A 15,965-nucleotide genomic window follows, 5' to 3' on the forward strand; every position below is an offset into this window, starting at 1 on the left:
CCCTCTTCGATGCTTCGACCGGCTCCTGGACCGTTCTTTGATCTCTTCCATTCTGCACGTTTGTGGATCGGCGTCTTCCGCCTTCCGCTCTTCTCCTTCCATTCGCCGCCAGGCCTCCCACTGTCTCTTCTTTATTGTATAAGGGGTCCTGAAAGCTTCCTTGCATTTCCGATCTGCTGTCAGATGACCTTTGCCACACAGCTTACACTTGGGCTCACATGCATGGTCCTCGGGTGGAGCTGTCATTCCGCATCCCCGGCAGCGAACATGGTCGCTGATACACACGTCCGATCTGTGTCCTAGCTGGCCACATCGGTAGCACACCTCGTATCGTTTCTTATAAAGCACGCACTTCAGCGGTACGCCGTAACAGTACATCCACCTGGGCACTGTCTCATTTTTGAAGATGATGACCGCTGAACTTGAGTTCCCCAGCTTCCTAACACCAAGTATCGGCGGGTTCCTTGAGTTGTCGAAGGCCTCTGTCAGTTCCTCTACTGACAATCTCGGGTCGATGCCGCGCACCACACCCCGCCCGCTATCCTCGTGCGGCGCGAGGTACGCCGTGACGTCATAGCTCTTGCCTTCAATCTTGATAGACTTAATCCTGGTCACCTTCCAGACAGTTTCTATGTCTGGAGTGCTGAAAATCAGGGTGCCTTGCTTGTCGTTAACAATGAACACTTCCTTGTCTTGTCCCTTAATCCACGGAATTTGCGCTGCCATGCGCACCGCCTCACTGAGCCTGGTGTTCGGAATTTTTGTGAGCGCCAGCCCGCACTTCGGACGAATGATTATCTTGTAGTCGTTCGCCGGCAACCGCGGTAGGTACGACGCAATCGAGCGCTCCGCGATCTTGTGCCCCAGCTTTTTGTATGCTGCGTTCGCAGCCGCCGTCTTCTTCCTGTCTTCGCCGGGCTCGGTTCCACTTTCTGCCCGGGCGTTGCCATCTTGGCGTCCCTGTCTGTCACCTCTAGCGGCGTCACGCAGCTCTTTAACATGTTTTCCAACTTTCGTGATCCAGTCAGCGGTTCTAAATTCTTCAGGGGTAATTTCAGTACCCTCCACGGTCACCTCCATTGCCGTCGCGTCTCCACAACGGGGCTCTGAAGCGAACGCCGGGGGCGTCGGCCACCGCCGAGCCGCCGCGTTTGTTCACCGCTAGCGTTAGGCTTTGCTGGGCGGAGACGCAGTCGACACCAAAATAGCCATAAAATGCCCCAAAACGTACTCACAGTCCTGAAGTCGTGGTCTAGATGGTCCAGAGAACTTCAGGCAGGAGATTATAGGAGTTGTTTGCTGTAACTGCACGATTTCCACCAGACCAAACAACTTTCCGCGGAGCTGATGGGAGGCACATCCGAACTCCCTGGCCCCCTGGTGGCCCAATGATCACTGAGCAATTCGTAAGTTTTCTCACTACGACAGAATCGCAGCCTCCCTTTGTCGTGAACTTGTAAAATTGTAAGCATTGAAAAGACCCTGTTCATGAACTACAGGACCAATCACAGAAAAGTCATTTGCCGGACATAGGTACGGAAGACACTTGTCTCGAAAACTGTCACCTGTAACCTTGATGAGGCCTAACAAGTCCTTCGCCGTGCAGAGTATCTTCACCTTTGCAAGGGGCCGGGACATCGAGCGACTGCACTAACAAGTTCAAATAAGAAAACTGAAGAAGCAAATTTCCCATTATGATGGTTTGCTCTTCGGTGTCAAGTGCAAGGAAGCCGTTAATAAACAAGGTGAATGCGCACAAACATTTATTGACATGTCACTTATATATTTTAAAATTATGTAATCTGTACTAAGCTGGATGCAAGGAAAGTTATGTGACACCTTACGCTGCCAGTACGACTACAGAATAATTTGCCTTGAGTAAGTGACAATGCATGAATACTTGCATTTCTAGCATATTGTATACAGTCTAACCCACCTATAACGATACCAGATATAACGATCTATTGGTTATAACGACCATAGTTTGGTGCACTCACGATTTTCTTATGCTACCCTTTGAAACTGAGTCCACATACAGCGAACATTTATCAAAGCCTCCTACTTTTAAAACGAAGACTTCCGACACAGTCATGATAAATGTAAATATCCGTCAAGGCGGAGCCTTGACGGATAAGCATCACAAGCATCACAAAATCGTCGTTATCGTCGAGATCGTCGTTATCTCTAATCGATCGATTTCTGCCGTTGCCAAAACTTTTTGTGGCACATTGGCGTGTGAGAGAACTGAGTGTTGCTGTGAGAGCATCGCTTCTCGCATTTATGACTTCTTGCGTTCGAAGGCATTGCTGGTTAATCATCGACAATCGTAGATTCCAAGAATGGTGTCGGGAAAGTTTGCCGTGCGAAAGCTGACCACGATTTTTCATGCTGCCTCCCATTTCTTTTCATTTTTTTTCCCCCTCACTTTCATTATGCCGGTGAAGAAATATTTGGTAAGTGGAAGACCTAGCTCGCAAAGTTCGAAGTCTACGTGTGGTGATTGCCGCTGTCTACAATATCTTCATTGCAAGTAAACAGCAGCGAAGCACACGTGAGCAAGTGCCTATTTACTGCTTTAAAATGCCTGTTTTAACACTTTTTCTGCTTCTTACGTGCCATACATTTACCATGACTGTGTCGGAAGTCTTCGTTTTAAAAGTAGGAGGCTTTGATAAATGTTCGCTGTATGTGGACTCAGTTTCAAAGGGTAGCATAAGAAAATCGTAAGAGCACCAAACCATGGTCGTTATAGCCAATACATCGTTATATCTGGTATCGTTATATCTGGTATCGTTATAGGTGGGTATGCTTATCCGTCAAGGCGGGGTATCTTATAGGTGGGTATGCTTTGACGGATAAGCATCACAAAAGAGCAATGGCACGGTAGCCGGTGGCGATCAACCCGCCATTTTGTAGGCTCATCGCCGGCAACCTCATGTCAGTCATCTGCAGATAGCTGCTCAGCGTAGTGACGACGGTACAAGCACGTCATGCTGCCGTTCACAAGTTCACTGCTGTTGTGTTGTGCAAGGCCACTTGCGTGTTTTGTTAGCAAAATTTTTCAGCGTGTTGAATGAACAGGCTACTCGCCGCACCCGAGTACAATCCCAAATGAAGCATGCACGAAGAAAGCACAAACGCGTGCATACTTTTGACTGGAAGAGAAAGGGCATGCGACAGTGGGAGCCGGGTAAGCGGCGTGCTGCACGCATCTAGCCAGCTATGATTGCTTCGACGTGGCGATACCACGCTGCAGTGCAATGGCGCGAGTCCATTGCGAAAACGGCTGTCGTTTATTAACACGCGAAAAGACTTAACTTGTCAGCGGAGGGGCTGTTCGTACTTTTGAACGAAAGTGCACAAAAAAAAAAAACAATTCTGCCACTCAGTGGTAGTTTTTATGGGGGGGTCTATATACAACGAACTACTGATATAACGATCATTTATCATGGCACTTTCGAGTTTAACGGGTTCGACTGTACTCAGAGAAACTACACGCTCTTGGTTTCTTTTTTCTTCGTGTACTTCCAGGTTCTTTGAGCATTTCATGCAAGTATGTGAGAAAGGTACTACTGAAAAAAACGCTACCTGAAACAAAAGGAACAAAGAAACCCAGCCTTTACCTAACTGCTGGTCCTGAGCCAGCAAAACAAGCGAATGGGAGCAAAGCTACTCTACATTAAAGGTCGTCTTGAGGAAGGGAGGGTCAAAGATGTAGCAGATGAAATATTAGAGGAGAAAATATTGAAAGTGCCGTGAAAGCAGCAGGCAAGTGTTCGCGCTTGCTTTCAAGCTGCCAAGCAAACCAACAGAAAGGGCATGCGCTACAATAAAGCGTAGATTCTTCAATGTTTATTGATAAAAAACAAAAAAGTTCCCAACTCTATCAGCACATCAGGAAGAATGAAATACTCATGATGCCTAGAAAATAAACTTTGAAAAGGTACTTGAGGTAGTACCAATCGGCATTTGGCTTTTAATGCTGCAGTATTAAATGCTCCGAAGAAGAAAACCGCCAGCACGATGGACCTCGAAAGGAAGGTGGGTTATTAGTACCTGAGATAAATCTGTCAGAACATTTCAGTGTGACAGCATCTGGCCGAATTCAAGGCTTTGTTGACCTGGGGAAATTTACAAGTTCTGAGGACAAGTACCAGCGATGTGACCAAGGCATGATCATGTAAGTGTTAGTCTGTGTTCTTCTTAGCGCTGTTGCCTCCGCAGCGCTGAGCTTGCTATGAGGACGTGAATAGAGCTGCCTATTTTCCCTGTAATACTTTAGAATCGTAGTTAAACAAGAGTCCAGGGGCGTAGGGTCATCTATTGCATTGTCTTGAGTGGCTCGGTAATTTGCCTACAATGCAAAGAAATGCTTTTGTTTGAGCAAGCTGTCGCAACTGCTGAGCAGCTACCCTCACAATTCAAGGAGCAATGCGACCGGGGTGGACTTCTGTATCCCTCCCGACAGCTGTACGATTTTATTGTCGTTCACCACGGTGGTCTAGTGGCTAAGATACTCAGCTGCTAACCCGCAGGTCGCGGGATCAAATCCCAGCTGCGGCGGCTGCATTTCCGATGGAGGCGGAAATGTTGTAGGCCCATGTGCTCAGATTTGAGTGCACGTTAAAGAACCCCAGGTGGTCAAAATTTCCGTAGCCCTCCAATACGGCGTTTCTCATAATCATATGGTGGTTTTGGGACGTTAAAACCTACATAACAATCAATTTCATTGCCGAACTTGAAAAGTTGTTTACTGAATGTTTCAGTGTTTCGATGCTGCATACTGACAGCATCTTTGACATCCTTTCATTGGTAAGAACTAATTTTCTGAACTCTACAGCTGTCGGCTGTCCAGATCACAAAGAATAAGTGAGCATCAAGCTTGTTTCTTTATACATGCTCACTCGCTTCCACTTCCTAGTGAAGGGAATGAATAGGGAAAGCACATGTGGTTTCTTTAAGAATACTTATTTTGTTTTCAGATTTTTCTTTTGCAAGGAGCAGATGTATTCTCTAATAAAATATTTCGAACACTTCAGCTTCCTTAAACTGTCTCTTACTATCCTTCACTGGCGAAAACACTTTCGAGTTTCGAACACATGTTTGCATTGATGAAAATATAGCCAAACGTGCAACAATAAAAGCTAGTAAATATGTACATATTTTATAATTCGTACATTAAGTACCAGCACTACATGACGAACGAATTCATCCCATTAGAAAAAAAAATGCCAGTGAAGTAAATGCGTCCGCCCCTACCATTTCTTAGGAATTCGTACAGCTGCCGACCGAGAGACTAAAGTTTTTCTACACATTACGTATTGATACAAAATGCAAAAGAACTGCCTGACTTAGTAGTTTACCAACAATATCACGTGTTCCACAAGGTATGCGCGTGAGAACTTGCTTTCAGAAATTTGTCTTGATGCCCAATGATAACAGCAGGTACAAGAGCGCAATCATGCCACATATGAGTTACATTGCACCAATTAAGTGTTAGCTTAATTGTCGAATTTATTTTAACATTCTGGAAAGCATCATCGTTAATGCCTATATTAGCTTCTCGAGATCTTGAGGCATGCATTCTCATGAAATCTTCAATTTAATTAACGCTCTTAAATGTAAACAAAAACGCGAAAGCCACGGTACTTAATGAGTTACTAGCTACAAGCAGGGAATTTCGCGACATCATGTTGCCTTAGATTTAGTTGCATGAGTGCCGAAACGCGGTGCGATGTCGTCCACGACCTCGCACGAACACTGCAGCAACAGCGCGCAAATGCGCCTGACAAGTGAGCAGCACGCGACTACCAGGACAACGGCAACCGCCCGTCCAGGCGGGCCCGTAACCATGGAAACCATGGCCAGGTCTTCAGGTGAATGCAACGGTGACGCCACCTGGATTTTGTGGGGATCTGAGGCGTGCCTACGACCATTTCGCAGGCATTCCGCCGCACGGCCACACCCTTTTGCTTTTCCTGCTCTGACAACGACGCGTGGCGATAGATGGCGCCACATGCGGGCACGGCACGCGGTACGAGCGTGCCGAGGGAGCGCTTTCTTCTCCGTGGTCGGCGCCGGGTAAGCACGTGTTTTCCTTCGTCCGCATCCCCTTTGGGAATCGCGGACTGTAGCCTGCCCGGGGTGGCCTTGGGCACCCCGGCAGGCGTGTTTACATGAGTGCTGGCTTCGGTAGCGTACGCTAAGTCCAGAGCGGTGCCTAGTGCTTGATGTGGTCGTACCACAATGAGCCGCACTTGCCGTAGGCCTACGCGTACGAGGTTTGCCCTAACACTCGCGACCAGGCCCATTGGCCATTGTGAGAGTGCGCAGTATAGCCGCGAGGGACCTTTTCCCGACCGGCGTGTCAAAGCTCGCCATTGCCAGCTGCGACGTGCTCGCGGTTTTCCCCTTATTGTGAACGTCCGCGTGCGGGTGCCTTTGCTACCCGTGTCCCGGAAGCGGACGTTGTACTGTTGTTCGGGGTGCCGCCAGAGGCAATAAAGTGTTGTGTACTTTTGCATTAGAACACTGTCTATTTGCCGCGCCATGCTAAACGCCTTATTAGTTGAGCGCGCGCGAAGCGGTGCGCTACACGCGAGTGAATGGAGTAGCGGCCCTGTGGCTCGCTAAGCGTGAAGCCGCGGTGATCGTCCGCTGCAGTTAGTAGCGGGGTCACCATAATTTTCAGGGAAAAAAGTTTCAGTATGAAGCCCCATGTGGACCACTCTCCCCATTCTAGTACACTCTAGTCTTGCACATTGAAATACCAGTCTTCTAGCCAACTATCTGGCCATATCCAAGGACTGAGCCAAAAAAGAACATTCTGCGATTGCCTGGAACGAACACCCAAGTGGGTACCCATGGCTCTCGTGTACCAAGCAAAAGGTGTAGGCCTAACCACAAGCCAACAGGTATTTAGTGTACAGACACCTGTTGAGTTTATTTCATATGTACTAAAACCTGGAGCAACATATTCCATAATTTTAGCCATACTGAGCGAAAATATTCTCCATGAAATTGCCACATCACTTTCTGGCCCCTTCGCAACAAAATGGAACTCATTTTTATCAATAAAAAATTATGTACGCCTTGAAGATGCCAACAAAATATGCCCTGGCAAGTCAGTAGTTAAATACACTGCTGAAGAGGCACAGAATATAAATGTATTGGATAGGCCATGTGAAGCGGGCACCGAGCTTGCCTTGCTGTGATGGGGTGTTACGCAAGTGACGGTGGCCTCCTTGAGCAAGGAGGAGCTGCAGTTGCGCAGCCGTCGCAGCTGAGCGTGAGCGGCCCCCAGGGTGATGGTGGCCACGCCTTGGTGATGGCCCGGCAGGCTGGTCTCCAGCAGCAGTGGTTTCTCGGGCCGCCTCCCCAGTGGTGGGCTCTGCTCCTCGGGCAGCACCTGCAGGCACCGCTGGGCCTGCTGGCTCTGCAGCACTTGCAGCTGCACCTATCACAAGAGAGACACCTCACAAGACTAGTCGAAATGCAAGAAATACCAAACCGAGTGTCACTCACCACCGACAATGAGGACCTACCCTCATCACAAGACAAACCTCAAAAGACAAAGCTGGTTTCCTATTTTTTTTTTCTTTTTTTGGTTGGAGTGCTATGACAAGGCATCAATGTAGAGGTTTCCATGCATAAACCATAACCAAAAAGAGAATACATCTAAGAGTACTGCACGCTGGGTGAGTTGGTAATTCATAACTACAAAACTGCACGAAAAATTGATAACATACAGAGAAGGCACACACAAAAGTGCAAAATAGCAGGAATATATTTGCTGTGAACTGTTGGGGCTTGAAAGATCATCACCCTTTGGAACAAACAGAGGAAGCAGACCCAATCGGGCAAATCAACACATTATGTACATTTCTTCAACTACTTTTACATGAACCATATCACCAGCTTAATAAAAAATACGCCACTATTGACACCTTAAAACAACCTAACACCCAATACACTCAATCAACATAAGAACAAGCACGAGGTAACGTGAAGGCGGCATCGTCAATGTTTGACTCCCCAGGAGGAGCCCGCGGGAGACAACTCGCGTTGCCGTCGTCTAAGGACCTGCTGCTGGAGACTCCCAATGCCAAAAGAAACCCGCTCATGTCTTCTGCGCTGCCCCCCCAGCTTCGCCGCCGGGCGTCACTGCTCTTTGGCGTTTACAAAACAGCAGGAAGCAGCACTGTGAGTCGTTACCCGCAGTCCCCTCATGGTGATTCAAACATCAGCGAAGCTGCCTTCGCGTTACCTTGTGTGAGTTGTTGTGTTGATTGAGTGTATTTAATTATTGTATAAAGTTGTTTTAGCATGTCACTAATGGCATACCATATTTACTAACATAATGAACCCACCTCCAACCTTGGTCCTTAAAAACAAAAATATGTTTTTCAATGTACCAACTCCATGCTTACCTAATGTATCCACCCCATCAGAATGTAATAAACACCATTCTTATTCCTCCAGCTAGTTTGCTCTTATAATGAGGCTCCAGGGATACTATCTGTCCTAAAAAGTTACATTTCTTTACAACTTCCAGCATCTCTCCAACTATTGCAAAGTGTTGTTTGCTGCCAAGACTATTGCTCATTATTTCGGCATCTAAAGCAAAGCTTATATTATATAAGCACAAAACTTATATAAGCTAATACCCTTGTGAGACCCAAGTTACGATTCCTTTTTTAATTTAACAAGGCAACACATTATTTTGGACAAATGAGACCACCTTATCATGGTGAAAAAGTTTAAGGGGCGACAAGGCACTTAGCAGTCGGAAATCGGCCCATAAATCGCATTTCATCTCATCATTTTCGCGTTCCCGATGCCCTTCTGCACCTATCAGCAAAGTTTTGCTTCGAAATTCCACTTATTTCTAAAGTTATAACCCATAAAGAGAGCAACTTCCTGCAAACGGGCCTTTAAATTGAAGTGTAAACTAGCCGTACTTCAACCGCTGATGGCACGTGAACTACGTGCTCTACCACTGCCATTTTAGTCTTGTTGGAAAGGTCGCGTTTATAGCTTTTTTTCTTTTTCAGTAGACAACTATGTACCCCTCGCAAAAGGAAAAAAAGCAAAGTCAAAATCACGCACAGCGTGTTGTTCTATTGGTTGCTTAACGCACGTGACCAAAATGGCACTTCCCGGTTGGCCAGAAAAACTTGCTGGCAGTGTCTGCCGTCATTTTGAAGGGGTACTGTCTTTGCGACAGTAGCGTGCTTAGAAGGAGGAACTGTGCTGAGCGCTGCGTATTTCCCTTGCCAGAGTGGGCCCCTCTGTGGGCTGATGCCGCTAGGGGCGCTGCTGCAAAGGCCGCTGCATGGGACCGATGCCCCCGTCGCAAATTGCTCGAAGGAAGCCTAGTGCTCAAATGCGCGGCCTTTCCCTTCTTCTTTTTTCGGCGTTCGCATTGTTTCATAAATTTTATAGCTTTGAGGATGATGCCTTATAAAACAATAGAGAAAGCTTAGTGTTCTCGCATCATTCCTGATTGTAACATAAGGTGCAGGTAGGGGTGTGTAAAAGTTCTATAAGCTCGAATAACGAATCAAATGTACTTGTTAATTGAATAACACATATTTGAAATGCCCAGTATTTTTTCAATTATTTAGCACAAGCGGAAAAACTCCAGAGAAGGAATACATATTAGAAGAAGATAGCAATTATTTTTTAATTGACATAGTTTTATTTAAAAGGTGGCAACAAAGTACCTCCTTAAATTTGGAAATTACCGCCGTGTTCGAGCGAACAGTTATAAAATTTTCATTGACTATCACTGCCTACACAAGTTTACCCCAGTTAATCTAAGAATGCCATCTCTGCCGGTAAAAGTTAATGGTAACAATCCTTTTGTTAATGTTTCTGACTTTTGATTACAAAATGAATATTGATGCATACAATTGTTCTCAAAATTGTTCTCTTACTATTCAAATAACGATCAATTTGTATTCTATCCATTGTAATTTATGTAGATTATATCGTAAAATTTTGAGCAGTCTTGTGTAATTTATGTCATTTATATAGTAAAATTTTGAGCGGTCTTGCATTGCAATCGACCGTCAACCGATAGACTGAGTATGCGCCTTGTTCTCTGAACCTGGGGAGAGAACTGCCGAATCCAATGGAGACTGTACTCAGGCATCGCAGTGGAGTGCCAGAGGCAACATCCGCACGCGCTGAATACGCAACGCAGCTGCACGAGAAGCTAGCAGAAGCTTTACATAAAGCTCGACATAATCTCAGCAGTGCTAGGGCACAGCAGAAAGCGCAGTACGATTGCACGCATCGAAACGTACGCTACGAAGTGGGCCATTTGGTGCTGCGGTGCCATCATGTTCAAAGCGATGCTAGCAAACAGCCTGCTGCCTCGCTGGCACCGAAATGGTCTGGGCCGTAAAGAGTGCGAGAAAAAGTTTCCTCGTGCGTTTACCGGCTCGCGAACATGAAAGGCAAACCGAGTGGCGGACTGGTGCATGTATGTGATTTGAAACGCTATGTGGCACGGGAGGAGCATGAGGACTACGGCCAGTCCCCCTCCAAGCAGTGCCCAGCGGATAATATCGCTCGACACCGAGTGAGGAGCCCAGAACCCCGTTACTTTTTGCGTAACAAGTGGAGACAACTCTCCACGGCAGGCCGCGTTTGTTATGTTCGACGCAAGGTTGTGGGGGTGCTGACACCCCCCCTGTAAAGTCTGCGCCGCGTGGCGCACGTGTCTCGCCCCAAGGCTTTATTTTGGTGGTGACTACCGCCGGGCAATAGATGCCGTTGTGTTCGCTTTGAGTACCACTGTTGGTAAAGTGGTAGCCCCGGCGGTGGCCCCTGGCGGAAGACAGGCCTTGGTGGTGGGCGAGAGTTAAGCGAGCCTCCTCTGCGCGTGGCGGCTGCCGCGAACGGTTGTCTGTAGCGTGGGTTCCCGGCGCTCGGCACCGCGGGCTTCGCGCCGGGGTCCCACGTGGAAAGTCAGGCGTTGGCGACGCCGCCTTGGGTATGTGTTAGTGTGTTGGGTGTGTTAGTGTGTGTTTATCATGTTATTGTGTGTTTAGTGTGTCACTGCGTTATGTGTTTGTATGGTAGCGTGTTAATCAAAATTGATGTATCATTCGGTGGACGATATCGTCGTCTAAATTAGTTAATAAATGTATGTATGTTGTGTGCTTTGTACCCACCGCGTCTGCTCTGTCCGTTCACTCCAAGAGCCTGGCGTGGCGAGGCGCTCCTTCGTCTCGCCGAGACCCGACACTGGCTGCCCAATGTGGGGCTCTTGGAGCATCGGACGACAGTTTTTGCGGTTCAATACAGGGATTTTGTTAGAGCCGGAGTAGAGTAGGCCTAGGGGGGACTTCTTTGCCAGCGTCGGTGGTGTGCTTTGTTGAGAAGCGAGGAGATTGGTTTTGTAACGTGTTTGAATTTGTCGGCAGGTTGACTTTCTATTTATTTATTTTTTGCTCGCAAGTGTTGTTATTTTTTGTTGTTGTTAGTTTTCAAAAACGTTGAATTAGGACGAGAGCCATGCGGTCCGCATCCTGGGGTGAGCAAGGCCTAGAGCACGTGGTTTGTAGGCCAGGCCCGAAGCGAGCAAGTACAGAAGCCTCGTGGGTGGTCAAATTTTCTGTAAATAGCTTCTTCTATATCTTTGGGCTCAGGGAGCCGGGCGTCGTTGCTGTCTGGTATTGCGGCTCGACGCCAAGGCGTCGTGACACTGCCCGGGGCGGTGGACGCCGATCGCTCGGTAAGCTGCTGTGTGCGGTGAGCGATAGGGCCACCTCACAAAGTGGACGTCTCCTCGTGGCTGCCTCTTCTGCGCCTAGGCTGGGTGGATGCCGGTTGTTGCCGAGCGACTCATTAGGCCTAAGGCTCTGCACAGCCGCCTGTCGCGCGTGGCACAACTAGGTTGATCGTGGCGTTGCGCTCTGCTTCCCTCACTTTTTTTTTTTATCTTGCGATGCAAGGGTTAGAAAAAGTGATTTTTGTTTTATTTAATGGGCGTCTCGGCCACCACCGATGTATTAGCTAGCAGTACTGACCAACGTACCACGTGGACGAAAAGCTCGAAGCTCCTTTCCTGAGGACCTGCTCGATTGTTTTCTTTCAAGTTTTTTTTGTTGTTGTTATTGATGTATTCAGCGGGAGGGATGTCATCTACGGCCGGCTGTCCTGCACATCGTCAGCGTCGCTGGCCAGGAATGCGATCGTGAGGTCGGGCAATGGAGATGCCTGGGACCTGCGCAACTGCCTGCAGTCCGGCGCCCTCGCGAGTGCTGGTCGCAACTGGAAGACGTGTCGGCGCTAGCGGCGGATCGTCGCGCCAACGGCAACGTTGCTGTTGCGAGGCCGGTACTGAGGTGAAGCCTAGCCAAACAGTGCAGCAGTGTCGACCGGCGGCGGTGTTGTGGTGCAAGGACATTATGGTTGGCAATATCATTTTTTTGTTAAAGCTTGTATAGCTAATTTTTGATTTCGGGATATGGTTTGATTTAAGGTTGGGGGAATGTGGGGGTGCTGACACCCCCCCTATAAAGTCTGCACCGCGTGGCGCACGTGTCTCGCCCTAAGGCTTTATTTCGGTGGTGACCACGGCCGGGCGATAGATGGCGTTGTGTTCGCTTTGAGTACCACTGTTGGTAGAGTGGTAGCGCCGGCGGTGGCCCCTGGCGGAAGACAGGCCTTGGTAGTGGGCGAGAGTTAAGCGAGCCTCTTCTGCGCGTGGCAGCTGCCGCGAACGGTTGTCTGTAGCGTGGGTTCCCGGTGCTCGGCACCGCGGGCTTCGCGCCGGGGTCCCACGTGGAAAGTCAGGCGTTGGCGGCGCCCCCTTGGGTATGTGTTAGTGTGTTGGGTGTGTTAGTGTGTGTTTATCATGTTATTGTGTGTTTAGTGTGTCACTGCGTTATGTGTTTGTATGGTAGCGTGTTAATCAAAATTGATGTATCATTCGGTGGACGATATCGTCGTCTAAATTAGTTAATAAATGTATGTATGTTGTGTGCTTTGTACCGACCGGGTCTGCTGTGTCCGTTCACTCCAAGAGCGTGGCGTGGCGAGGCGCTCGTACGCCTCGCCGAGACCCCACAAGGTGCAACGGTTAGCATGCAACACATGTGCGATTGTTAACATGTCTTTTTTTCTTTGTCGATTTTCACTGAGCAGGAGAGTCAAAAGGGAAAGAGGTGCCACAGGAACATCTCGGAGAGGAGACTGCTCTTCCCACCAGTTCACCCCCAACACCATCCATGTCGTCATCGCAGCCCCACCCAATCAAGCAGCGCCACTTCCAACCTACCCCATCGCCCTCATCAGTGGACATTCACGCAAGAGGTGTCAGTGTGACCAAACGCTAGCCCAGCTGGGAGAGCCAGCTGCCTCGGAGCCGCTGTCAAGGACGAGCCTACTTAGCCGACCCATTGTTGTCCGGGCACCCTTATGGCCTCTGCTACCTCGAGGCCATGGCGCGGCACGCCGAAGATGACTCTTGAGCCTGCCGGACAAGGGAAGCCACGACCCGTTGCTGCATCCCAGACTGTGCTGAAGAGGGCGGCATAGGGCCAGTGCTGACCAAGACCCGTCACGGACTGGCCACGTATCACAAAATGAGCGCTCAAAAAAGAGCGCGCCGCCAAAATCTCGCGACGAAGCGCCGGAGAGACGCCTCGAGATCAGTGATAATTAAGAAAAACAAGCATCCAAAGACTCCCCGGGTGCTCGTCTCTCTCCCCTCGGAAGCGTAGGTTTGCCGACGAACCTCCTCCCATCGGCGGCCGAGCAAGTTCTGGAAGGTTCTCGATGGAAAGGGGCATGGTGATGCAAGGTTGCGTCATCTGTCGCGGACGTTCCTCGAACCGTCTCGCGCTTTCCCCAGCCTTCGCTGCATATCGCGCCAACGAAACGATGAGAATTTTCTGGAATCTAACGCGAAGTGTATTTAACCGAGCAGCAGAGATGGGAGACGGGAAGAAGAAGAAAGTATGCGCCAGAGTGCGTAGGGTGTTTTGCCGTGTCGTCGGCGAAGGCTTTGTCCTCAGTGACAAAGCAGGAGAAGAAGGAATTTCACGCCACAGTGCGTAGGGTGTTCCGCCTTGTCGGCGAAGCCTTTTGTCTTCAGTGACAAAGGAGGAGAAGAAGAGGATTTCCACCTGAGGGGTGGAGACTCGTGCTACAGGCAGGGGTGTGTGTCTACCGCCAGCGAGCGAAGACGCGTGGCAACCGCAGCGCGTGGGAAGCTGACGCGTTACCGGCGAAAAATTTAGGTGCTTGGAGAGTGGCCCATTGAAGACTCAAGGTTTCCTGGAAGAGAATCTTCGGGGGCAGCGGAACGACAACAGCGCTGGACTTTGAGTGAGTGATTCTCGGAAGAATATCTTTCAGACTTTTGTTCCATGGACTTTGGACTGAATAAGTTTTCGAACTCTTTAGTCTTTAAGTGTCTTGGTTGTTCGATGCATGCGATTGCATTGTAGCGCGTATTGTTGTTTGTGTCCGTTGTTTCAAGTGTGGCTGATTGTACTGTGTAGTACGTTGTTCGATTGGTGACATATCGTATTCAACTATTGTTGAGTTTGCATATTTTTGTATCAATTTGATCTGCCATAATTAAGAATATAATTTTGTTTTGTTTATGAACTCTCTTGTCTGACTTGTTCTTTTGGGCCACAGCTGGCATCCGCTGGCGCGCCAAATAGGACCACTTCTAAATTGTGCACGCTTTCGTGGTGCAGTTCGGGGGGCCGATATTTCGGTCCCTGAATTAGCCCGGCGACTGCTTCCCCAATTAACGGGACCCGTGGCACCACCCCCCAGTCGCCATCAACGACCTGAGTGGCAGGGGTAAACGGGGCGTGGTCCGGACCAGAGTTCTGCCGGCACCAAATACACAGTGGCAGTAATGGCGGCGAAAGCGACACCAGTGGCAATAACGGCGGCAGAGGTGACAGCGGTGGCGATAAACTGGCCATGTTGCAAGTGCGCACGGCATAAGTGGTGGTGGCTACTTCGGATGCAGCAGAGACAAGTGGAGACACCGGCGGCACCTTTGGCAGAGGGCCAACTACTGGAGGGCAGGGATTGGGACCCATTGTCCTAGCCTTCCTCGATGATGAATAACTAAATGTTCTCATGTTTCAGTCTCTGTCATTTGGGGGCCTTCTTAAGGGGGGGAGGATGTGGGGGAGCATGTGCACCCAGCCTCGTTTTCCCTTTTACGGTATCGCGACAGCCTGGTTGCGGGGACATGGCTGTCCCTTCGAGAGTCAATAAAGCCTCGTGCCAGAAGATGAAACACCCCCGTGGCCAGCACTCGTGATTCCCTCTTTTTCAGCGCGTGGAACGGGTTTCCCCTTCCTCAGCATGAAAAGTTATTATTCTCAACAGGAAGAGGGAAACCGGGTCAGTGAACAAAAAACCGTCCGTACGCTCTCTCTGACACCGGCCTAGGAAGAAGGAGGTCGAACCCGCAACCCCCTGTGAGCCAAGGATGACAACGACCAAGGAGTAAGCGTCTACCTTTGTTTTCTGCAATATCTCCTTGTGACATTTACGCGCTGTTGCTAACGTATGGCAATAAAGTGGGTTGTTAACATAGCCTGTTGCCTTATTCACCCGAACCCGTGTAGCTGCAATGAGACAAGCTACAAATAGGGGACGTTAATCGTGCACGGTACGACTGTGTGTGGCTGGAGCATTAGCTAGGCTTCTGCGTCACCGTGCACAGGAGGAACCCCTTGCACATAACAAAACTTAGCTAATCTTATAAAGCCAGTCTCTTCAGACACACCTTTGCTTCTCTCTGAAGCTGCAGCAAGAGCATTCCCACAGTGCTTCAAGAATATTGTTTGCACATGTGCCGGGATACTTGTCAGATGGAGATTCGTTTCAAATGATTGTCTATGAGAGAGTCTGAAAGTGTGTCTAACAGGAAACAACATGATTTAACAAGCTTCGTTTTCCATTTTTAGCAA

At 48.9% G+C, this 15,965-nt stretch overlaps 1 protein-coding gene across 5 annotated transcripts in view; it reads right to left on the minus strand.

Moving 5' to 3' along the window:
• The window catches only part of tweek (transmembrane protein KIAA1109 homolog tweek), a 1,194,469-nt gene that overhangs the window by 733,861 nt on the left and 444,643 nt on the right, over positions 1 to 15,965 (minus strand). For all 5 annotated transcript variants that reach the window (XM_075882507.1, XM_075882492.1, XM_075882501.1 and 2 more), the window contains one exon: positions 7,205 to 7,456. In XM_075882507.1, the coding sequence (XP_075738622.1) occupies positions 7,205 to 7,456 (252 nt within the window). The remainder of the gene's footprint in view (positions 1 to 7,204; positions 7,457 to 15,965) is intronic.

Source organism: Rhipicephalus microplus, chromosome 2 (assembly GCF_043290135.1).
Source record: "Rhipicephalus microplus isolate Deutch F79 chromosome 2, USDA_Rmic, whole genome shotgun sequence".
Lineage (NCBI taxonomy): Eukaryota > Metazoa > Arthropoda > Arachnida > Ixodida > Ixodidae > Rhipicephalus > Rhipicephalus microplus.